Here is a 25,980-nt window from a genome sequence, read left to right as displayed (position 1 = left end):
TGCTGCTTTGGGCTACAGCACAGAACAAGTCAGAGATTATTCCGGGCAGAGAAGATGGTGTGGGATCCACCCTTGCAGCATCCTCTCTTCTGGATGAGGTCTTCCTCCCTCTTCTTGTCATGCTCCAGAGCTGCCGTGGCACAGTTAATTGAGGTAAGGAGCAACAACCTGCTTTGTGGATTAGGGGTGGCCAGGAATCCTGTTTTTTTCCATGCAAGGGTGAAAATCGGGGAATTTAAGGTGGCTCCGAGGAGATAGAGGCTCCTTCAGGCAGTGCTTGTTGCTTTCCTCAGGCCCAGCACTCTAAAGGAGCTGCTTTTAAAGCACCAGCAGCTGGTGATCATAGAATCATGGAATCAGTAAGGATGGAAAAGACCACAATGGGCATCTAATCCAACCCCCAAACCATCCCACTATGCTGATTGTGTCCCTCAGTGCCCCATCTTCACAGTTCTTAAACAGCTCCAGAGACAGTAACTTCACCGCTTCCCTGGGCAGGGCATGATGATTGATCACAGGTGGCACTCAGTGCTCTTTTAATCCCCAAAGGTGGATTTGAGACAGCATGAAAACTCACAGTACAGCTCTTCCAGCCCCATGCTGCCTTTCCAACAAATTCTGTCAGTTCTGTCCAACAAGTGCCCCACATCAGGCACTCAGGGAAGAAGGACCAGGTTTGACCCAGGTGATCCCATCCATGAAGGCACCTGTCCAGGTTAAGTGGTTGTGCCACAAGTTTGTCCCTGTACCTTCCCTCATTTCCTCTAGTTCAACCAAAATGTTAGCATTGGAGGTGATTCTTCTCACCCACAGCTCATTCAGCCATCCAGAAAGTCTAGGAATAAACAAGAGGGAAGAACAGATTGCACTCTGACAGCATCTGTAACTTAATTGCTGGTACTTTCAGAAGCAAGAGAGCCCCCAAAATTATAGCTGCCAAAAATTTTGGAGATGTTTTCAACTTCTTGATTGCTTTTCCTAGTTAAAAGGTTGAGCCATGTTAGAAAAAGGTCTGAGATCAGAGCCCCAGTGCCCTGGTGCTGAAGAACATTATCAGCATGTTCTTACAGCAGAGCTCACTTTGCTCACATTCTTGATTTTGGTTATGCTGTTCAAATGGCCATGCTGATGCAGCCATGTCTGCATGAAGAGAACTAGAAGAAGAAAATATGGTTTCATCATGTTAGATCTTAGCATCCTTACCTGTTTTGCCTCTTACCCAGCCTCACATCAAGCTGGATCCAATCTCTGCAGCCTTCAGCCTGCACATTTTAACACTTTACCACCAATGCATCAGAAGTAAAAAAAGCTGTGTTGAGTTCATATCCCCGCCCCATCTTCTGCCTCATCTCTGTCTCAATTTAAAGTTACTTAATACGGTATTTTCAAACAGCTCTACCAAACTCATCCTATCTGACCATGGTATAACACCCCCAGCAAGCCAAACCAGAGCCTGAAAGCTCGTTTGGAAAATGCACACAAACTGCTATAGGCATTTTCCCAATCTGTTCACCTACAGCAGCTCTCAAGGTGACAAGCCAAGCAGAACTTTCTCTTGTGGTGCACATTTGACAGAGTATGCTTCACTGAAGCTGAGTCACTGTGCAGACACAGATTCCACCCCACCAAAAAGATTTTTTTTTTTTTTAAACCTTTCTTGCCATTTCCAGCACCCAGACAACCACCTGAATAAGCAGCCTGATGCTTTCTGTTTGAAGATAGATATTTCACAGACACACACTTTCCAGGATCTGTCTTCATGCCAAAGCAGAGCAAGGATAAATGTCAAAATTAGGCAGACGGTTATAAAACAGGTCTGACTTTCTGATCTGTTTTACTTATACCAGACTCTTGGAAACATGTTCATTATATCATGCTGGGGAGAGCAAATCTCATCTGGAAACACAAGCTGTTCAGCAGGTTAATCACCAGATAGCCAAAAATGGGATTAGATGAACAGCCAGATTCTGTATTTCATAGAATCATAGAACCTTTTGAGTTAAAAGGGACCCTTAAAGGCCACCTAGTCCAATTCTTGCAGCAAACAGGGACATTTACAGCTCAATCAGACTTAAGGCAGATGAATTACATCTCTAAAGTTCTGCAAGGATTTATTATTATTATTATTATTATTTTTACTTCAAATAATTACACAATGTAGTTATTGTGAATAATTCAATTTGTGCTAAGCCAGCTTGCTGGAGCAAACAGAGAGAAGGTCAAAGACAGCAGAGCATATCACTGAGCCCAAAAGAAAAGCAAGCAAACCCACAATAAGGTGGAGTGAAGAAACAAGATGCTCTTGGTTAGTGATTCCAAGTGTTTCTAAATGTGCATAACTGTGTGCATATTCCACTGAGAAAGAGGAAGCTTGAGAGCCTCTGATTATCCAATCTAATTGCACTGACAAAGAGCTTTCCTCTGTCATTGATATTTTATCTATGTATATCCAAGGCAAAAGTTAAGATTTGCAAACTGCTTTTGGACCAGGTACATTTGAAATTAGCTCAGTGGGTTGTCCTGGACCTGCCTGTTTGGTGCCCTAGGAGCATCCCTATAAGGTGCCTTGCTGAGACCAATGCTTCAGCCAGAGCTGGGGGCTCTTCTCCAAGAACATCTTGTCCAACTTCAGCTGTAGCTGTACAGATCAGTGAAGACGAACACCTATGTGGCTTTATCTAGATGACTCTCATACCCCACATGTAAAACGCATTCACAAGCTCAGAAGTTATCAGGTGCTAGATAAGTCTCTGGGTTTGTCTGGAGATTCTCAAAGAAAAGGGAAAAATCTCTCTAGGAAGTCATGTAAAAAAGTCTCCAGAAGCTTCATCAAACTAGAATCATGGAATCACAGAATCATATAACCATTAAGGTTGGAAAAGACCACTAAGATCATGTCAACCCCACCTACGGCAGTGGGGTTGGAACTAGATGATCTTTAACGTCCCCTCCAACCTAAGCCATTCTATGATCATCCAGTCCAACCCCAAACCAACCCCCACCATGCCCACTGACCACATCCTTCAGTGCCACATCTCCACGCTTCTTGAACACCTCCAGATGACCCCACCACCTCCCTGGACAGCCTGTGCCAGTGCATTACCACTCTTTCTCAGAAGAAATTTGTTGCTCATTCTTTCTATTAATATAGTAAGAATAATAATGATGTTTCTGGTCTTCCTACATTCTAGCTTGGACTACATGCAAAAGATGTAGCACAGATTCAATAGTAGGGCAAAGATATTTATTCATAGCATCAGTTTATATTGTATGTAGCCATGTATTGTTGGACTTGAGGGACAGTATCCCTCATTTGTAACCTACAAGTGATGTGATGAATGGGACTGTATGCAATACCTAAAAAATGCTCAGAGGTGTGATTATAGTTGAAATAAAGATAGGTAAAATTACAGAGTGGACTCCTGAGGTTGATTTCCCATGTGAATGCATATCTTTAATTCAAAAGCTTACCACAGAAGAACAAGTAAGAAAAATAATAGTACAGGAAGGCATGCACAGGAGGCACAGATGATGATTTAAGAGCATTAGCTTTAAGAAATGCATCTTTAAAGAAGATACAAGTATTTCAGGCCAGCTGGAATAAAAATACTATAGAAAATTACAACGTTTTTTTCCAGAAAATTCTTTGTCATAGCCACCTTAGAGAGGTTCTGAGAGAGGGATGGAGGCCTCATAGGGTGCAAAGTTACAGAGCCTTCCCAGTTCTCAAAACATGTACTTCAGGAAAAAACAGACGTGCTCTCACACCAGCCTACTTACTTGCAGGGGTAGGGCACATATGAATCAATGCATGGTCTCTGCTAACAGTAATCCTAAAGGCTATAGTGATGCTAAAGAGATTGTCCTGTGATTGCTGCCATTCTCAGATGTAAAGAAGCATCTGGGTTCAAACTTAAATTCACAGGATTGTGAATTGGTCCAGGTATGAAAAAAAAAAAAAGTTCCAGAAAGGAATGAGTGAGGCTGGAGGGCTGAGAGCACAACAGAGGTCCTTCAGCCAGCGCAAGAGCTGCAAGCAAGCCTCACGAACAGTGCAGCAGCAAACCTACACTGTGATCTAATGGCAAATACCAGATTTATCAGCTATCACTGTCAAATCATCATAGTCAATCTTTTTTATCCCCCAGTCTACACCAGCATATTAAGCAAGTAGAGCTCCTGTCTCCAGCAGATATCTCCTTCCCACAGGGGCCGATACCTTTGCTGGCTCCTTACCCTGCCCCAGCTCCAATCACCACTGACAGTTTCTCTGCTTGAAATGAATCAGAAACGAAGCAAACTGGAAAATTTTCTTGTTAGAAGAATCAGTGTCAAACTGTTCTGACCTAAATGTGCAACATGCCTGGAAATTATTTAGTGCTCTGGGGGTTCATGGATATTTTACAGCCCCAAGAGCCCAATGTCAGCTCAGCTCCTGCTTCTCATGGAGTTGGTTTCTGCCTCCCTCCCTGCCTTCGCTGGGCACTTGAAGGAGCTGTAAAAGCAATGCTTGCACACAATGCAGAGGTCCTCTCTTCTAAGACACAAAGAGATCATAGAATGTCTTATGTTGGAAGGGACCTCAAGGATCATCAAGCTCCAACCCCCCCCCACCACATGCAGGGCCACCAACCTCCCCATTTAATACCAGACCAGGCTGCCCAGGGCCCCATCCAACCTGGTCTTGAACATCTCCAGGGATGGAAGGGGCATCCACAGCCTCTCTGGGCAGCTGTTCCAGCACCTCATTACTCTCATAGTAAAGAATTTCCCCCTGATATCCAACTTACATCTTCCCTTCTTCAACTTCAAACCATTTCCTGTTGCTATTATCTACCCTTTCAAAGAGTTGGATCACGTGTCACCTTCCTGGCCTCCATTAAACTTGGGGCCATGGTATCCAGCAGGATTTGGAATGGATCACAATCTATGATTCTATGATCTTGTGCCTTCAGAGGTTGGGGACCTCTGAAAAAAAGAACTGGAAGTCAAGGGTGGCATTTAACTGATCCAAATTGGGCATCTTGGAATTCGGCACTCAAATTTCAGCTAGTGTCTATAAACTCTGTCAGTAAAAAGAAATGTTCATTTATTCATCAGATCTAGATAAGTTGCCTCACTGAGGTTAACAACTCTGTAAAAATGCTGCTTTCTCTCAGCCATAAAGCAACTCAAGAAGAGTCAACTTAAACTTAATTATTTTTACTGCACTTTACTGTAAGTAAAGGCAGAGGCATTTACTTCAGAGAGAGAGACCTAGACTGAAGGTTAAGACACAAATATACATAGCTAATGACATCTATTGGGAGACCTCATTGCAGCCTTCCAGTACTTCGAGGAAAGCTTACAAGCAGGACAGGGGGCAACTTTTTACGTGGGCAGATAGCAACAGGACAAGGGTGAATGGTTTTAAATCAAAAGAGAAGAAATTTAAGTTAAAAGTTAGGAAGAAATTTTTTACTCAGAAGATGGTGAGGTTGCTGGCACTGCTGCCCAGAGAGGTTGTGGCTTCCCCATCCCTGGAGGTGCTCAAGGGCAGGTTGGTTGGGGCCCTGAGCAGCACAACCTGGTAGTGGCAACCTGCCTATGGCAGGAGGTTGGAACTGGGTGATCTTTAAGGTCCTTTCCAACACAAGCTGTTCTATGATTCTGTCAACAAGTGACTTGAATGCCTCAGTTTGCGTGGGAGATGTAGTCAATGCAGTCCAGTTATTCTACAGTCCTGCCAGGAAGGCCCAAAGCAGCAGTCTATCTTTGGGCTTAATATTCATAATTGGTGCTGGGTAGGAGTTGATTTCACCTTTCTCAGTATGGCAGTCTAAATCTTATTTTAGGCTTTGTGCTGTACACTGCCTGCTTTTCATTTGTGCTCTCTGGAGCAGCAGATCTTTCATAAAGATTACATAGAATATTTACTAAGGTTTTCATCACCTTCTTTACATTTAAGCTTATGCTACTTCAGTAATCCATAAGATACTTTTTGCTACAACACAACTATGCACTCTTTCAGCATAGAGCTTACAGGGAGCTTTATAACCTTTCATTTACTCCTTCCTGCTCAATTCTTTTTCCTCCTGCATTCCCAACGTTTTCCATATTCCTGGAGACGGTGCCCAGCTACCTATGTGGCAGGAACACTGCAGTGAGGCTAACCTCCAACATTTACATAATCTCTTTAATATATATATTTGCTCATCTACTTGCCCACCAAACCCATCCTTATTCCATTATTACTTGGGTATTGCTAATGCTGCTTTTCCCTGCATCTTCTATGTTCCTAACACCCTCCTGCAGCTAATGACAAAGCTTAATATCTCTTGCAGAAATTTTCTCAGCTGACTCCAGTCTTCTGGAATCTGTAATGCATGGTACAGATAAAGCAAAGCTGTTTTTCATCCTTCTAACTACATCCACCTGTACATCTTACACCTCTGGAACACACTTGTGACCAAGGGCACAAGTTCACTCTTTACAGAGCTCTAAGTACCATTTCTGTGAGCTTTTGGTTGGTTGGCTTTCCCCTTTGGAGCTTTGCCTTGCTCCACAATTTCATCTCTCCTTTGTTTCTACTCCTTACATCTTTTCCTTTTGCCTCCGATCCAATCACTCTTTTATCTTGGCATTTATTGCCAAGCACATACCAGTAACTCCAAATCTTAACACTTCTTGTCAAGCACAAGTCAACAGCTCCACTTTCCTACAGCTACTAAAAATTACTTTCCTCAAGATGTTTTTTTTTTTTAACTCCTGCTTACTGCTTTGCAATCTCCAAAAGCTAAGAGGTTTAAGAATGGGCCGGCACTGCATCTTTCCATCCACTTACGAGTTTGGAAAGCTTTTTCAGTCAAGAGGTGTAGCAATGCAGACTCAGCCCTCTGTCACTGAGTTCCACTGCATGCGCATAGCTACAAATGAGCAATGATTTATTAAGCTGCAGTAGCTTGATCACTGTGCTTCAGTAATTTCATTGCATATTTCAGCCCTCAATGCACATTCTAAAAACACAATAAAGAATGCCATTAAACATCTGCATGAATGGTCAGGACTCAGCAGTAGTCTTGCTTTATGCTCTTTCCCCTTGAACTTTTGTCTAAAAGATTCAACATACTTTGCTACTTTATGTGTTGGTTTACATCAAGAACTTTTGTGAAACCAAGGAAAGTAGCAGAGATCTTCAACTTTGCTTTCTCTTCTTCCCTGCAAAGCAAGTTCAGTCTCGTTTAAAGACACACTTTTCCTTTTCCAGAAATATCACCACAATAGGCCATAAATTGGTGGTAAATGCTTCAGCCACAAATCTTCCTGCTACGGATGGTAAGACCATGCATCTTTGCGTACTTAGATCTCTATCTCACCTACTCTCTGTTTACTCATCCAGCAGTTTGTTCTTCCTGCATTACTGCAACTGAAGAGCCTTTAATTATCAAAATACTGCCTACTCTATGCTCCACCTCGGATGTTTTCTGCATACATGGTGCAGCAGTTAAAGGAGGATGTTCCCACGTGCCATGTCTCCCTGGTCTTGAACACTTCCAGGGATGGTGGCTCCACCACCTCCCTTGGCAGCTTGTGCCAATGCATTACCATTCTTTGAGAATACATTTTTCCTAATATCAACCCTGAACCTCCCTTGGAACAACTTCAGCCCACAGTTTCCTTTGCCCAACAGCTTTCCCCTCTACATCTGTTTCCCTTTCTCAGCTGCCCATCAGAAATAAGTCTGGCAGACCCATCCTTTGGAGAGCTATGATTCCTGAGAGGGCGAAGTCACACTGAGTGCTTCACATAAAACAAACGTCTTTGATTCAGGTTAAGGCTACCCAAAGAGTATCCTAAAGGGTTTGGAAAAACTCTGAAGAATTCCTATAGTTGAAAATAGATGTCTTTCAGCAACGACTGTCACAGATTCTTACCTCTTGTTTCAGATATCCCTACAAGACCACATCATTCTGGTCAGATATTCTTTCTCCCTTCATTTAGCTGCAGCAATTCTAGGTTTTGAGCATTAAATGCTCCACGTCTAGCCTCAGCACTAGGGTAAGGCCATGCAGTGCTGAGTAACTAAGGCACCTTGGGGAAAAAAAAAAAAAAAAAAAAAAAAAAAGCTCATGCAGCAGTCCTACCACTACAAATGAGCTCTGAATAGGATCCCCTGGGAGCCAAAGCACTCCAGACTCAACGGGAAGCATCCTTCATTAGGGATAATCTAAATTATGATTTGTATTGCACAAATAGGCGAGTAATTGGAGAGCAGCTCCAGCTCTCTAATATCCATTACAGCTGTGTTTTAACAATGCTTTCATGGCCTGAGAAGGGAAGGCACTGCAGGGAGCAAGACATGCATTTTTTCAAGCCTGGCCTTGAATGCATCCAGGGATGGGGCATCCATAACCTTTCTGGGCAACCTGTTCTAGTGCATCATCACCTTCTGAGTGAAAAATTTCCTCCTAATATCCAACCTAAATCTCCTTGTCTCAGTTTAAAACCATTCCCCCTTTTCCTATCACTATCAACCCATGTAAACAGTCTTTCCCCCTCCTGTTTATATGCTCCTTTCAAATACTGGAAGACTTCCAAGAGGTCTCCCCAGAGCCTTCTCTTCTTCAAAGAGAACACTTCATAGTTCTCTAGACATTCAGAGCACAGACACCAACTCACACTGAGGTATAAGCTTGGAGAAACTCCATGGTAGGGCAACTGGAGATAAAATAAATTCAGGTCCTTTCTTGCAGCCCTGTTGCCCCTTGGACAAATAATATGCCCCACAGCAGCTACAGCAGGTAGATCTGTTCCTGCAGTCAGTGGGAGTTTCATGAGCAGAGAAAAAGTGACTGGCACGAGGTCAAGAAGGGAATGCCCATAAAGAAGGATACAGACTCAATAGCTTCCAGTGCCAGAACTCCAGCTTGAGACAAGCAGATTCCACTTCTGCAAGCAGCTCTTACCAGAGTATTGCACGATGGGAAGAAAATCAAAAGAAGCAACCAAACTCAAAGGTCAGCATTGAGCTTTATAACATCTGTCCTGCCTGTTCTGGCAACAGTTCTGCAGTGTTTCTCCAGGGCTCAGGAGCAAGATGCTCTCCAGCCTTTGAGAGCATCTCATACCTAGAGGGCTCTGGTTGCTGGGGCCAAGTGAGAAAGAGTGCAAGGGCTGAGCTACAACCCATGGGAGCTACTTTAGCTTTTAAGTACTTGGCCCTTGCCTGTGTCTGGCTATGGATTTGCTCCATCTCTACAGGTTCATCTGGTTGTCTTAATTCTCTATTCAACCCAGCTGCCACCCCAAACCTGTCCCACAGCCTTTGTTTACAGGTGGTGGGGTGGGGGTTTTGTTGAAAAGCCTGCCTTGGTGTTTGTGTTGCACTCTCTATCTTGGGGAGAACAGCCAGCTCCTTTTATGCCTTGACATTCAGCTCTTTTGCTGTTTCCTTTTTCATCTAGATGACCTTCATTTAGATATAAGGAAAAAATCTTTTATAGTAAGGGTGGTGTGGCACTGGAACTGGTTGCCCAGAGATGTGGTTGATGCCCCATCCTTGGAGACTATCCAGGTGAGACTGGATAAGGCCCTGGGAAACCTGATCTAGCTGTGGTATCCCTGTTCACTGTAGGGCACTTGGACTAAATGGCCTTCAGAAGTCCTTTAAGGTCCTTTTAACTTTAAGGATTCTATGATTCCATGATCTAGCCATAGCAGAGCAGATGGCACTGCAATGCAATCCACAGAAAAATGTCATTCTTGACAATTAAGCCTTTAAAACAAAAAGAAAAAAATCCTCCTAAACCCAGGAGAAAAAAAAGGTTTAGAAAAAGGTAAAATCCAGCAAGGAAAACCTTTTTTTGCCATTATTTCTAATCATTAAAATTGGCAACACTTCATACTTCAAAACAGCAAATGCTTTAGATAACGATCTCTAGCAAAGTTCCCACTCCCTGAAAACTTCTAAACTGTTATAAGGCCAGAAGACCAGGGCTTACTCCAGTGTTCCTGCTCTCTTCCCCAATCTAGCTGTTCTGCAGTGATCCTTGCAAATCCTAAACCACGTTTCTTTTTTTCTTCTTTCCCATCTTTCTTTCCCAGGCCACCACAGAACCCCCAAAAAAGAAACCGGATCCTGTCACTTCGGAGACGGTGGTGATCTGGGGGCTGCGCCTCTGGCAGGTGATTGGTATCTTTGCCATCTTTGTCCTGGCAGTCAGTAAGTTGTAATTCTCTGCCTTGCACCAACCACAGCTGCACCTCCAGTAGGATCTGTGCCTGACCAAATCCAAGAAGGACTACAGACCCAATGACCAAAGAAGCCTCCGGCTGAGGCTCTTTGGTGCCTTCAGTGGCATCACTGGGTTTTATTATGGAGTTGAAAAGAGGGGTAGATGGAGTCTTTGAAGGAACCACAGATTGGCCACAATAGCTTCACACTATAATGCACTGATCCCAGCTGGTGACATCCCAGAGCAGAATGGGATTGCTCCATAGGTGGAACTGTGTCAGCTGCAGTACCACATTCAGCCTCAGATGTATCTCACAGCCATAGACTTCCCTGTCACATTACTTGGCAAAAGTCCTGCCCTATCACACAACCCATACAGGCCACATATAGAATCAGAGAATACCCCAAGTTGGAAGAGCCCCATCAGGATCACGAATCCAATTCCTGGAGGTCCGTGGGCACAAACAGATCTGTCATTAGGGTACCTGGCTGTTATTCTCGGTGCCAAGACTCCTCACTTGATTTTAGCAAGGCTTTTGAGACTCAAAAAAGTCCTTTGGAGATCCAGTCATCAAGATGCCACTGGCTCACATCCAGTCACTGCAATGGGATCAAGAACTCTTCTAGCACACTTTGAGGATCTGTTTGGCTACAGCAGATTCTCCACTCAAATGTCTTAATCCAGCTTCATTCTCTCACAATTCACCTTCTGGGAACATTATTTAAGCTAGCTTCCCTGTGCACTGCAAACTACCATCATAAGCTTGCTTAAGAGAATATCCCTTTGGACAAGGCTATAACCATCAAAGTTCAAAGGAAGGACCTTCTGCTCTCTTCTTGAGCTAAGAAAATCACACAAAAATGAATCAATTGAATGTAAGTCACACTTGATAGACCCATTTCTGTTTCCCATCTTCCTGTTACTCTCTAGGCACTTGTGAAGCATTTAACTAATTCTTTTAGCCAGGGAAAGACATGGCCCTGGGCAACCTGCTCTAAGTAGCCCTGCTTGAACAAGGATTTGGACTAGATGTCCTCCAGAGATCCCTTCCAAGCTCAACCATCCCGTGAAATGAAGTTACGCTGCCTCATCTGTAATTCCCTTGGATCTGCTTTAGGTCTGGATGAGCAGATCATCAGAACCTGTCTCTCATCCCTGCAGTTAAATCCCATCAGCTCAGATATTGCCTCAAGTCCTTACCCATTCCAGAGATGACATCACCTCCACAGCCTCCAGGGCTTAGGCACACCTAGATCTTCTGTTGTTGTCACAGCCTCCTCTTTGGCTGCTGTAGGTAGTCTGTTGCAGTCCTTTCCCAATAGCCTTCCTATTATGTTCCCATAGGGTTTAAACCAGGGACAATTTTAAAGCAACTAGAAGCATTTTCCTCTCTTTTGTTTTCCCTATCATGGCAAGCACCACACCCTGCACCCAGAGTCTACAGGATAAGTATTCCTACAGGCTACCTGTTTTCAATCAATGGTGCTTATCCTAATTCATCACATGCCACAACACCCTTGGCAAACAAGCTCAAAAACCTCTACAGAGGAAACTAAACATAGCCAAGTATTTAATCCTGGTGACTTCATGCACCAGGTGAAAAACACATCCAAATTAACAGCAGGAAACTAAGAACACAAGCATACTTGTGGAAGGGTTTATTTTAGGTTGTTTTCTTTGGTTTAGGCACATCCCATTGTAAGGAAATTTACACTCTTAGGTTTGATTACTTTGTTGTTTGTTAGAAAATTGGCTTATATATACACCGGGTTGCTTAGGGTTACATGAAATGCCACACAAGTCAAATGGAGCACCACTTACAGTAAAAAAAAGAAAAGCAACTAAGTTTTCATTCATTACTCAAAACCCTCTGTAGGAAGAAGCAAACATCCATTATGTCAGACTGCTATGGACACACATTACTAGAGAAGCGGGAAAGTATTTCCGAGGAAATTGCATGGTTTAGGCTTGCTGAGTCTCATAGCAATGAAAAGATTAAGTACATGACAACACAGAAGGGATACAGTTCATAGAACCACACCTCTAGCTCCAGCTTTTTGTTTGAGGAATCCACTTCTCCCAGTGAGCACAGCAGATTGAATGCAGCTGTGCCAGCTTAAGCTATGCATTCTGCCAACTTTACGAGGACAGCAATCATTAGGTGAAGAAAACAACTATTAATGTCTGTCATCCAAAGCAAAACAGGGCAGGTTCAAATTTAACCACACTAAATTAACTGAATCCCACAGTCAATTCTCACCCATTTCTTGCATCTTGCTCCAGCAACATGTCCCTCTTCCTTTGCTTCATGATCCCCAAAGCAGTGGTGATTCCCCAGCTTTACTGGTAAAGCTGCAGCTCTCAGAAGCAGGCACAGGTTTTTGTACGAGTGAGCTTGAGTTCTTCCTCAGTATCACACTGTAGAACTAGAGAATAAACCTCTTTTCCAATGGAAGGAGAGCTGGAGAAGAGGTTTTCCTGGTCCCAGAAGCACCTTCCCAGGCAGAGCAGGAGAGCACAGTGATCTCATAGCACTAAGAACAATATAGAATCCATCCCAGGGCTTTTCAGGGCCTGGGCATGATCCCATTGGCTTACAGTCTCACCTCATTATCACTGCTTTAGGGCATTAAGGGTGTGCCTACTTTATCATTTGAGATGCGTGTGAAGTTAATGTTCGTACCAACTGTGATCTGAGTGGTCGTGGAGTACTCAGACTGGATTCCTTTTGGTTAAAGTGGGAAAAGAACACTCCAGAAAGATAAAATCCCTGACAAATACCACACTAATGGTACCCACATCCTTAGAACAAGAGCAGATCTTCTCCACAGCAGGACCCCTGTAGCCCACCACGTGAGTATGGCAATACTCCATGTTCTCCCACCCCGCAAGCCCGCTCCTGCTGAATAACAGGGCTTACACATGATCCAGCTGCTACTTCCAACTCTTGCTCTTAGCAGCTTCCACAAGATGGCACCAGCACAGAGGAAAAGGCAGAAAAATGACCAACCTCAAAACCTTTCACATTTCCTTATGTAATGAAAGGAAAAGGCACTTTCTTATATACTTAACACACACCACTGAAAAGAGCAAGCTCACTGAGATCTTCTAAGTCATAGTATGATTTTTGAGAGTGTTGTGAACCATTAATTCTATTGCTTAAGAGCAGAAGAGCCAAAGTATTTGCATACCTGTTAGCAAGAGGCTTTCCTGCCTCTCCTGATTGCCAGCTTGCTCAGATGCTGCAAGAAACCACCTTCCAGCTCCTCCTCTCAGCCCAGTCCCTCTCCATCTTTTTCCTTTTCTTCTGTCCTGTGGTAGAGTACAAGTCACGAGAGAAAAGTGTGAATTTGTAGCAGAGGCAGAACAACATCCAGGTGACGCTGCAGGTATAACTCTCAAGGATAGAATCACTGAATCATTAAGGTTGGGAAAAATCACTAAGAGCATCCAACCATCAGCCTCTCACCAGCATGCCCACTAAAATGATGGATGCTTTGTTCAATCATTGCATAATTCTTATTCGTTCACTAAAATATCAAGAATGCTTCTTGGTTTTGTTTTGTTTTGTTTTGTTTGCTGCAACAGGTGAAGGCGCATGAAAGCTTATTTTTTAAGTGAGCAAACACTACAGAAAAACCTGGAAGGAAGAAAAAGTTAACAGTTAATATGCAGAGCAGTCAACTCACTGCTGTTCTCTGCCCTCAAGATTTATGTGCAACCAGCCCTTGGTTAAAGGAAAGCTTCTTCTTTGGATGTTTTAATCAGGAAGAGCAAGACCATTATGTTCAGAAGTCTCCTGAGGATGTGCCCTGAAATCCTTATCAGGGCTGCCTCATCACACCCAGCACAACTGAGTGCTGGTTGATAAGAATGGAGACTACTGTCAAACCAGGGCATCTAGCAAAGACAGCAGTGCCACCTGGTCTGCTTCTCAAAGGGGTTTTGATAAGACAACAGTGCACAACCGAGTTGGGATTCACTGCCAGGAGGACTTGATTTACTCAGGAGTATTGTCATCTAGATGCTGTGTCGCAAAATTTCTTTGTGAAAGGTATAAATAGGGAACTGAGGCCCAATGCTATCTCTCTGATACAATGGGATTGAGTCAGAATCTCTTGCATAGTCTGTTTCATCCATGAAGATCAATGGCTGAGCACCACCAGGATTATCTTTTGCCAAACAGGATGCTGTGATGGAGTAGATGGCCCTTATCTATCCCTAGGAGAGCTATCAGCCTGCCCAGTGTGTTCTCCACTGGCTCACCCTTTCCTTCTATAGGGCACAGTCACAACCATAAACCACAAGCCTGTAGACTGTTTATTTTACTTTGGTGTTAAGCCCACAGATCAGCTGATCACCATGTTTATGTATGTTATTTATGTACCAGTCCCAGGTATGTTGGCACCAGCCCTTCAGAGAAGACATGGGTTGCTCCTACAGAGTCCATCTTCATCTGTACCACAGTATTTGAGGTACCACAGGCAGGGAGAGGATCTTTTATCATTCTTTTTGACTCTTTACTAAAGGTGAAGGTGGGATGGCCTGAGGGACTTTGCCAGGAGATTTCCATTGGGGTGGGACAGCAGCAGGGCTGTCAGTTCAACCCATTGCCACATTTGAGATTTGTGGAATGGTGGTCTTGAGCCTTGCATTCAGCTGCAGCATTCTAGATTCATGCCTCGTGCTCAGCTCAAGGCCATGCTGGTTTTGAATTGCACTTATTTATCATGCCAAGGAGCTGCTGAGCTAAGCTGGCACTGCACATTAGACCACTTTGTGCCCAAGAGTAGGAAGATCTTAATTAATTTATATTATTCAGTGCTGCTGGTTCAGTAGCACCAGAACAGCTCTGGTGCCATGGAAACAGATTAAATCACTACATATAAAATGGTTCAAGTTGGAAGGAAGCTCAACAATCAGCCTGCCATGTCATGAGAACATCCCAATTAAAATCCACAGCAGGTCTACTGTTACTAGGAAATAAGTCTTACCTGGACTCGGAGTGTCAAAACAGTGGGCTAAACCAGAAGCTGATCGCACAGGTTGGAGGTTCAGTTCCCATATGTTTTCCCCCACCTTTGTGTCCTACCAGAGGTGCTACTTATCCCATTCTTACCTATGCCAATAAAATGTTACCAGATAGCCCTAATCATGAGTCAATCCTGGTCTGCCATCAGGGGCCTTGATGGGAGTACAAAATGCAAAGCTTTTCTTACCTGGACATCTTTGCCCTGAACCTGCCAATGGTCCAAGAGGAACATAAAATAGTGTAAGAGAACAAGGCAGGCTAACACTGAACGAACACATCCCCAGTAATGAAGTATTATTTAATCAGCATCAACAAAGCTGTTAAACATCTTGAATGCAATTAACAGAACGCAGTTTAATTTGAAGCATTAGAGCTTTTATTTACCAGCTTGCTCTGGCTGTTGAAGTACAAATGCCAGGCAAAAGATTTGCACCATTAAATAACTATAACTTTTTGGATACCAAAACTGTCCAGATGTTTCCATTAATGTGCAAAATTTCCAGGAAGGCATAGACAATTTAGTACAGCTCAGGGATGCTTCAGATGGTGCTTTTTTAGCCATTTATCTACAAATGCTGCATCTCTAGTAGCTCAGGATATGAGAAACACTCATCTAGGTGCTGTGGTAGAGGTGGATGCAACGAGACAATACTGTCCCTATCACAGAAAACTACTTGGGGTAAGAAGTGGCTCTTACATGGGACAACGGTTTGACATCCTTACTGCCTTCAGCCCAAGTTGTCACATGGAAAATTTATGAGTGAAACATTTCCTGCTGTTTTAGAGCTGTAGTGCATGTGTGCCCACGAAGTGGCCCAAATCCCAAACTTTACAATGCTGTAGCATGTGTAGCTAAAGCCAGACACAAAAAGGGAGTGCTTAAGAGGAATTCAGTCTCTTACAAAGGCCATTCTTTATATACTCCAATGACAAACAAGTAGATATTCTGTCTTGATGATAAATCAGAGAATCACAGAATCATAGGGGTTGCAAGGGACCTCCAGAGATTGAGTCCTGTACTGTTCTTGCTTTATGCAATAATGTTAATTTAATTTTCTGTTGTTGTACACACTGATATGTACTTGTGTACTAATAGTCACAGATTGGGACTGAAAGAAGCTGTTCTGCTGCAATGCACAGTGCACAAGATGAGATCTGCATCGGCCAAGTATCACTTGTGTGTGCTTTATGGAGCTGAAAGTCAAAGGTCGATTTGCTTCTTCCTGGGCAAACTCCATTTACCACTTGATTAGCCCTTCAAATTCTGATGTATTATTACCATTGTTATTTCAACAGACCATCACAATTCTAATACCCATTTGCTCTTCATGTGCTCTTCATTTTCTCTACCCAATGAAGAGGCAAACACCAGTATCTCATGAAAAATCACATGAGCACCAGCCTTAACATTAATAAAGATTTTGTGCATTCCCAGAATGAGGCAAATAACAGCCCACACATTCTCAGCAGGTGTAATTAATCCGTGTGTCCATAGGAACTGCATGAAGTTGGATATTAGGAAAAATTTCTGCTCCAAGAGAGTGGTAATGCATTGGCACAGGTGGCCCAGAGTGGTGGTGAGGTTACTGTCCTTGGAGATGTTTGAGAACAGCAGTGATGTGGCACTGAGGGATGTGGTCAGTGGGCATGGTACAAGTTGAATTTGGTGATCTTAGAGGTCTTTTCCACTCTTACTGATTCTACAGGGCCTGGCAGTAGACAAAACTCCAAGCAGAGATTAGATACCCATCTCTTTTTTCTCTGTCCAGTCACAAGATTAGATGTGAGTATTGGGACCCCAGGTTTTGTTGCTACCTCTAGTTTGGCAGAAAGACAAGCCCTGCTGATTGACTATGTTTTGAATAAATGCTTGAAAAGACGTATTTTTGCCTTAATAGACTAAGAATCATCCTTAGACCTTGCTTCACATAGCTGCAGTGTTGGCTGCTCCTTGAATGGTGGCAGTGGGGAGGGTTCAGTCCTACATGTGTCACTCCTACAGTGCCAAATCCCAACCCTGCTCCAAGTCTTCAAGATGGGGTGGTGGGGAAATTGTTAGAGAAAGATCAACCTTACCCTCTGGAACTATTGTGTAAAGGAGCTCAAAAAAGATACAGAAACTATAAGTAATCAGCAGCTTTATCTAATTAGAGCTTGTGTCAATTAACAACTCAGATTGCCAACTAAAACATCTAATGGGAATTTAACTGCTAAGATTCATCTCGCCTATCAAGAGACACTTTCAGAGGAGGCATCCAGAGCAACCAGATGAGAGAACAAGTGTTTCAGATGTCTACAGAAAGATTAGATAGCCTTCATCCCCATCTGCTCTGGGTACCCTACTTGATGTTCCATGGAGTTCCTGTTGATGAGTAGTAGCTCGCATCCCTCCAAAATTCCTTTGACAGAGCAAAATTTTGCAAAGAAACACTCATTCTGGTGAAATGTCCAACCCTAACCCGTATTTTTCACCCTTGATCTCAAAATAAATACAAACCAGCTGCTGTTAAAGCTGTCATCCTTGCCAATATATCTCCGAAAAAAAAGTGGAAGGAGCTATGCAGAGAGTAATGAATTAATACAGACAGAAGTCCATGAACAGCAAGGAATATATACATATATCTTATCTACAGACTAAATAGGCTCCAATGGCTGGATTAGCAAAATCTGATAATTACTACAAGAGCAATGCAAAAAGTTCAGGGTGATACTGCAGTAAAGAGTTACCTGAATGCATGAACAGTAGTCAGCAAGAGGCAGGAAGCTGTTTGCACCTCTGACTGCTGTCCTGGAAAGGTCCACACAACTCTGTAGTGCTGAAAAAACAAGAGTGAGCAAGAAAGAAAAAGGCTAAACCTCTCACCTGGAGAAGAATCTTTTAACAAGAGCTTCTCTAAGTACTGAGCTTGGCTCATCAGGAAGATCACTTGCAACACTGAAGGACTTCAGTAGGAATAAAGGCATTAAAAAACTATTTTAGTCTCCTGGATAAAGCAAGACCAGAGTCCAGAAATTAAACCAAGGTCAATTCAAACAAGAATTAGTGAAATAAAAGTGGCAGGGAAGGTGACTAAGCGTTGCCACACGCTCCAGCTTAACAGCTCTCCCCAGAGGAAAGTAGGATTCAGTCCAACATGCATTATTGCACTCAGGCAGTAATTAAACATAATAACTTGCGACATACAGAGAGGTCAGCTGATGTGATCTAATGGTGCAGACAGGCCCTCATTTCCAGACACCAGGAAAACATCGCGTGCAGACTTGCAGTTAAGCCTGAAGGCTGAGCAAACGTTGGAGCAGCCCCAGCCCCCCCTCAGCAGTGCTGTCAGCATCTCTTCAGGGCGTTTTGCAGAGCTGGATGTGATTTTCTTGGGAGTTACACTGATACAGCTATTAAGTCTGAAGTCTAGATCTCCTCGTTCATTGACTCCTAGCTTTGCTAACTAATTAATTCATGCTTTAATTGGAGTACAAGGGTTTCCTTGAAAGAACTGCCATGGGGTAGAATACAGGGCTAAAGGGATCTGGAGAGAACATGGAATCATAGAATGGCCTGAGTTGCAAAGGACCACAGTGATCATCTCTTTTCAACCCCCTGCTATGTGCAGGTAGACAATCAGCAGACCAGGCTGCCCAGAGCCACATCCAGCCTGGCCTTGAATGCCTCCAGAGATGGGGCATCTATCATCCTAGCTCCAAAGTAGACTTGAACAGCTTTACCGTCCCCTCTTCCATTAAAACATCATCTCAATCAGATAGTGAGCAGCTCTCTGGCATTCTCAAAAAGCATTTAAATAAGAGTGCCGCGGTTAGCTTGCCATTGAATACATCTGCATTAATTGCTTGCATTATTAACAATGGAGGGGCTGCCTCATTAACTCAAAGTAGCACAAGCTACTTTGCTAAACGTTAATTAAATGCCTCAGTGGCAGGCTATCTTTTCAGCTTCAAAGGGAACAAACCTACTGTGTATTGCAGCCAATTTGCATCCAATTTATGAGATCGTTTCGATCTCAGTCGTAACTCTGCTAAGATAGCAGACCAGAGCTCTCTGGAGAAGATATTTATTTTTCCTAATTCCTAAGAGAATTGAGTTGGTTTTATTTTTATTCTTGCTTTTTTCCTTTTTAAGTTTACTTCTCAGCTAAATTAGAAGCGTTGCTGTTGATGTGCTAAATTTCATTAAGAAAGGAAAGAAACCATGAATAAAGGAACTTGGCCACGTGGATATTTGGTTTAAGCCAGAATAGCTCCCTTTAAACTTTTGTGTATAGCTCTCTTAGCTCCCTTCGGTTAAGAAATAAAGCATTTCAATTCAAGCCAATGGGAGTGAACACTCAGTCATTATTTTACCTTGGGCACCTAATTGTTTATGGCAAATTAGGTATTCAGCATTTTCTCGGTGCTTCAGATGATGTTTTCAGGTGATTTCAGTTGTTTGAAGCCACTTCTCAGCTCTTCCAGCCTGAACAGTTAAGGACATAATAGTTAGGAAGACATTGACCCCTGTCAAGTTTAATGGAAATACGGCAAAAAATCGACAAAGGGTCAAGTCTCAGAGTTGCTCGTCATTAGGAGCTGCACTCAGTGATCCTTATGGGTCTCTTCTAGCTTGAGATAGTCTATTATTCCCCCAATCAGAGTTTTTTAGTATTTGCTGAAGAAAGAAAATATATCAATAACAACGTTTCCTTTGCCATCACAGCTCACAAAGGGTTGACTTCAAAATATCCGTTTCATAAAGGACCACAAAATACACATTTCCTTCTTGAAAAGCTACATTTTGCATGATCAAGCTGACAAAAGCAATGAAAAATGGTTTGATGGATTGTCAGCTTGAATCATCACAGTGGTAAGAAAACACAGCGTGCAGGATCAGAACAGACTTCCTAATTCAGAACATCGTTGTTGCTTCAAAAACAGGTAGCTGAAGTCAGGTAACTGAAAAGGAGGAAAACAAAAACAAAAGATGGGAAAATAATTTTTAGGAGATGAAAAGCAAAGCAATCCAGAGCTTGTTACTAGAAAAGAGAAAGCTCGTGTTTTAAATTTGCACTGAATGGAGGATGGTGATTATCACAGGACCATTTATTTTTTAATAAAGATATCCATAGAGACTTAGAGAGAGACCCCATAAAGAGACCCATAGGGACCTTGCATCTGCACTGGTCTTCTGCTGTTTTATCTATACTCATTCCTCTTTCTTCTGTATCCATACTCACCTTCTGCTGTTCCTTCTTCCCTGCATCCTCACTGCTCTTTTCCATCTGCAACAGAGAGAATTGAAAATGACCCCACTGTTTTGTAGCACAGGTTGTCTCTTGTTTGTGAGGGTGGATAATGATAGGACAAGGGGGAATGGTTTTAAACTAAGAAAGAGGAGGTTTAGATTGGATATTAGCAGGAAGTTTCTCACCCAGAGGGTGGTGAGGCACTGGAACAGGTTGCCCAAGGAGGCTGTGGATGCCCCATCCCTGCAGGCATTCAAGGCCAGGCTGGATGTGGCTCTGGGCAGCCTGGGCTGCTGGTTGGTGACCCTGCACACAGCAGGGGGTTGGGACTGGATGAGCACTGTGCTCCTTTTCAACACAGGCCATTTTATGATTCTATGATTCTTTTGCCTCGTGTAGTTTGACAATAAAGAAACCATGAGTGATGTCACTGCTTCAAGCTTCATACTGGATATCCAGTACCTTCCCTGTACCTTTATACTGGGTAATCCTTCTGGACCTAATGCATCTCAGGCAGATTGCTTTCAGCTCATCGAAGCATCAGACAGACGTTAAGACAGTAATTGACTTAGGGTGCTTTTCCGAAGGCTTCTCAGCCTTCTTCAAATGTTGAAATGAAAACTGAAATCCTGGAAAAGGACAGCATGAAAGGATGAGGCTTCATGTTGTTTTGTTCATATTGTTTGATAGCAGCATCATTAAAGCATAGGATTAACAAACATTCAAGGCTTCAAGTCAGTATTCTGCTTGGCAGAAGAACAGCAAAACAACATGTTCTCAATCACATCCAAGCTTAATGAGTCCCCCAGTTGCCTCATCTTATGGACTCGGATTAAAAAGCGATCATTATTTATTTGTGATCATTATTTCTGATCGGGTTATCACTATCCAGCTGAGTTGCAATCAAGATTTCTGCACCCATTCTTATCTCAAAGAAAATCTTTAAGCTGCTTTCACTGCACACCTTACCCTAGTGCAGGTTTTACGTGGTGTTTTATATGGTAATTCATCTACCCTGAGAGCATGGGCCCATCAGTTAATGGGCTCAGCTGATGCCATGACATGTACTGAGCTTTTGTAAGAGGATTACTTTGATGTTCTCATGGAAGAGAGTGCAATCCAATTCTTGATGTTATCTTACGGGAATGGATATTTTTAAACAGCAATCCTCATTATAAGGAATCCTCACGTGATAGTAAGGTGGCTCCAAACTTCTGATACGGGATGAGAATTTCACTCTTTCATTCCAAAGGATGAGATTCACCTCTTCTGAAGGGATAATTTGTATGCCTCCTTGTAAATCTCTGTTTACACTGTCTAGCCTCTGGCTCTTGCTTCAGGTGATCACAGCTCTCAGAGGTAGATGGTCAACACCAAGGTCTGTTTGTATTTAACAGGAGAAATGCAGGTGCACAGGATGAGTTATCAGACCTGCATTAAATATATTTCTTACTACAAGATCAATCACCCTGTAAAGATATTTCTTTGTCTCCATCAGTAAACAAGGCAGTTTAAAGCAACTGATCTTCACATTTATCTTTGGGACATGCCAGCCAGGGGAGGTGAATTCCACAGCCTCCTGTCTAACCTGGATGGAAAAACAAAGAAATCCAACAGGCAATAATTTCCCATTAGCGATGAAATGATCATTTGTAGAATCATAGAATCATTAGGGTTGGAAAAGACCTTTAAGATCACAAAGTCCAACCCATCAGACTTGTGCTCCAAACCCCTCACAGCTATTCTGCCCTTCTCTGGACACACTTGAGGGCCTCAATGTCTTCTTGTAGTGAGGGGCTCAACACCAAACACAGCACTGAGGTGCAGCCTCACCAGTGCCAGAACAGAGGGATGATCACCTGGTCTTGCTGGCTGTGCTATTGCTGACAGAAGCCAGAATGCTTGCTGGCCTTCTTGGCCACCTTGGCACACTGCTGGCTCAGCTGTCAGCCAAAACCCTCAGAGTATTCCTGGCATCAGTCTCAGTGTCCTAAGGCACTCTGTACCAAAATCTTATGCACTTGCCTATTGTTGTAAAAGATAATGACATTCAGTTCATCACTTATTCCTATGCATGTCCTTGAGCCACACACTGAACTTAACTTGCAAGGGAGATGAAGAGAAAAAATAGCACTCTGTTATTTTACCATAACCCTCTTGCTCTAGTGGCTGGTTATGAATCATTTCATGCTCCAAAACAACATAAATCCCTAATACCTCAGTACAGCACTTCATCAGAAAGTTAAACAGAGTCCAGCTCATGATTGCCATGGAGCAACAACCACTTTTGTCCTTAGTAATTTAGAAGAAGTGGATCTTTGAGGGGTACAGCAACCCCTACTCCTTCCCACAGGGCTAAGCCAACTGCTGGGATAGCAGCAGGCTTCTTGACTTTCAAGGGCATTGACCCATCTTTCCGTGCTTTACTTGAAAGCTGACAATCTCAGCATTTATCAGTCCCCAGGAAATGTGGTGCTAGTTTTCTTGAGAGCTAGGAGAGGATTTCCCAGCTCAGCTGAAATGCAGAATGCTTTTAGGAAAACAATGGATCCCGATTTAAAAGCCGGTAGAGAAAAAGCACACACCCCACTCCTTTCAGTAAATTGCTTCCCTGCTTTCTGTCACTGTTCAAATGCATGCTTATGCCTGGCTTGTCTTTGCCCCACTGCTGGAGGGGTGGTTTTTTGTCTGCCAGCATGAGGAGGGCTGTGCCACCCATTGTTTGCAGTGTGGTTTGGCTCTCCCGTCAGGTGCATGGGGAAACAGCCCTGAAAATCAGTGCAGACCCATCCATATGCCTTCCCCATGTGCTCACATTACCCACTGCAAGCTGCCAAAGTTGTGCCAGTAACACCTTACAGGTGCCTTGCTCTCCTGTGAGACATGCTAAAGCTGTCTTGCTCTCAGTTTGCTGCTCGCCCTTGTGGAAGACCAGGGATAAAAGCATCTTGATTGCTTCCCTAATTGCAGGTTATTGCAATGTCATGTTGTTCTTGGCAATTCACTGGAGCACCAGGCATCTCACCCTGTAGTGATGTTTAGTGATGTCACCCTGAATGTGATTCCAGTACAGAGTTTGCACAGCAAACTGCTTACACTGCAAAAAGGGATCGTGGACCTGCTTCACTTTGCGTGGTAACTTCATACCAATCTCAACTAAAGCACTAAGAATGGTGCTTTTCTTCTTTCCTTTTCTCTTCTGCTATCTGAAGACATTGTGCAGATGTTGTTCCTGGTTAACATGATCCTCTGCTTAGGAGAGGCTGGATTGGCACAGGGCAAACTTCTAGGATAGAAATTGACACCAAAGAAATGGTGTACATGATGGTGTTGTGCAGAGTCTGCACAAGGATTTTACTCCTGATGAATGAGAAAATCTCACACTTGGAACCAAACATTACCAATTATTTTTGGCTTTTCCTTGAATTAGTCCCAAAAGTCTGATCCTTTGCTTGTGACAGAAATAGAAAGCCAGAACAGGTGACTAGACTGATGAAATATGTAGAAAGTTGGATGCCTGCTATTTTCTCATAGAGTTGATGCAGCATTAGAGGACTCCAGTTAAGGTAAGAGGCAGAGCATGTAAAACTGACCATACAACATCTTTCTACTCACAAGTTTCTGCCCCTCAGCAGAATTTGTTTCTACCAGGCATAGAAATAAGTTTAAGCATTAGGATAGCTTGAATGGGTAAACTTACATTGACCTTCCACTTATAAAGGTGCTCAGGAAAGAGCAACTCAAAGATTCATGTTGCCCATGAGGTCTCGTGCTTCTTTACATGGAGCAAAGCTATGGAACAAGTAATTGCATGATTACTAGTTTCAAAGCCTCATTACCTTTTTCCCTAAAGTTCTGCTTTGTTGTTTTCAGATGTTATACATGGAATCAGTTATTTGATCAAGCTAACGAAGTCCTAGTCTAGGCAACAAAGCTATTTCATTTTAATGAATTGCCTGAAACATGGTAAGATTTGCAGATGGAAATTCTGAAGTAATGTATAGATTTGAGAATGAAAAATATATCTTCCTAGATACATTCTTTCTTTTATCTTTACTAAAATTCAGCTGAATAGTATGAGTTCTTTATTTTCAGATAACCAAATTGCTTCAAACTGTGTGCAACTCTTTCCTCAGATGGATACTTCCACTGATGTAAATGATTCCAGGTTCTCACTTATAGAAACCAGTGCTAAGCAGAGATCTGCTCATCTAAGATGAATGCTCTTGCTTCTCTTCCTCCTTTCCTAGTTATTACCCTGTGCTGTATCTTCAAGTGCCGGATTCCCCGGACAAGGAAAGAGATTGAGGCACGATATGCTCAACGACAAGCAGCCAAGACATATGCAGACAAACTGGAGACTGTGCCACCACTCAATGAGCTGACAGAGATCCCTGGAGGTAATTTGCATGCCCTCAACTACACATAAGACCTGTCTCTTCTTTTGGGGTTGTTTTCTATATGCATGAATGGAAAGGGTTAGGTCATCCCTATATATAAGTCAGTGTGGCTTCTTGAGCATAGCCATGAAGATATTGCCATGATTGGTAAGTCCCTTCTGTTCACATGCACTATTCTAAACCTGTAGCATATGTGGCAGCAGATACAATCATTCAGATGAAGGGGACGGTTTCTCCAATAGCATAAGTCAAGGTTAATCCTTTGCACTTCATGTTTAAAAATTCCAAAGAATCTATTCCCTTTTTAGGGACAATTTCTGGGTTGGAGGTATGTGTCAGTAGGAAGAAAAAACTAAAATTCACACTGCCCAGAAACTGTTTGCCCTATTTGGATGGCCAACAGTATTTCTGTCACTGGTCTCTGCTTCTCTCACTCTCCTTTCCTGATTCTGTACCCTAGGCTCTACTGAAACTCTCCCAACTCTCTCTGGTCATGTCCAGTCCAGACCTCTCAACTCCCTGCCTGTGCTGAAAGAAGAAGATGAAATGGCCCTACAAGGAAATTAGGGGACTGCCTTCCTGTCTGTCTCTGTCTATGGCTTCTCTTTTCCATGGCTTCCTATGAGAATGCACCAAGTCTTGGACTCTCTGCTTCTCAGTTCCCTTTCTGCATTTCACCTCTGTTTTCACAGTAACTTTTAATGAAAATCTTTATTTTTTTGTTCTGTTTGCTGTGTCTCTGCAAGCATTGTGGTCTGTAGCTGTGTAGAAACCTTTAGTTTCTTTAGCTCACAGCATTATGTTTCAATTCATGAAAATGATGAAAGAGGTAGAAAACATAATTGTGTGAATTTAGTCCTACACCAGCAAAACACAGAAACGTGCTTAATAGTAAGCACTTACACATACCTCAGCATTCAGTCACCTGCCTATGCCAACACCATAAACTGAAGATGGCCAGACTGTTGTCTTGAACTGATCACAGTTGGCATAAATAAACCCTTGCCTATGCTGTTAAATTAAGGTACTTCCAAATCAAAGGCCACCCCAAGGTCTACTTAACACTCATATATATATATATAAGAATACATATATATATAAGA

The 25,980-nt window shown here is 42.9% G+C and overlaps 2 protein-coding genes across 4 annotated transcripts in view; one reads left to right on the top strand and one right to left on the bottom strand.

The window, feature by feature from the left end:
* Positions 1 to 18,195, bottom strand: part of ALS2CL (ALS2 C-terminal like) — a 66,670-nt gene extending 48,475 nt beyond the window's left edge. Inside the window, exons 1-3 of one of the 3 annotated variants that reach the window (XM_042816777.1) lie at positions 17,974 to 18,180; positions 13,406 to 13,526; positions 12,475 to 12,640 (exon numbers count right to left, since the gene is read on the bottom strand). The gene's annotated coding sequence lies outside the window, so the exon portion shown is untranslated. Of the gene's footprint in view, positions 1 to 12,474; positions 12,641 to 13,405; positions 13,527 to 17,973 lie in introns of all 3 variants that reach the window. The other 2 variants (XM_042816778.1, XM_042816776.1) reach the window with 2 other exon arrangements.
* Positions 1 to 25,444, top strand: TMIE (transmembrane inner ear). Its single transcript, XM_042817436.1, has 4 exons — positions 1 to 153; positions 10,084 to 10,201; positions 24,728 to 24,877; positions 25,338 to 25,444. Exons 1-4 carry the CDS (start codon positions 55 to 57, stop codon positions 25,442 to 25,444), a joined length of 474 nt encoding a protein of 157 aa, XP_042673370.1. The 5' UTR covers positions 1 to 54.
* The last annotated feature ends 536 nt before the right edge of the window (positions 25,445 to 25,980 follow it).

The sequence above is a fragment of the Centrocercus urophasianus genome, unplaced genomic scaffold (assembly GCF_019232065.1).
Source record: "Centrocercus urophasianus isolate 14NV4802_14NV808 unplaced genomic scaffold, USGS_Curo_1.0 seq_16, whole genome shotgun sequence".
In the NCBI taxonomy this organism is placed as follows: domain Eukaryota; kingdom Metazoa; phylum Chordata; class Aves; order Galliformes; family Phasianidae; genus Centrocercus; species Centrocercus urophasianus.
Note: the sequence above shows the minus strand (reverse complement) of the source record. Positions and strands in the feature narration are given on the sequence as shown.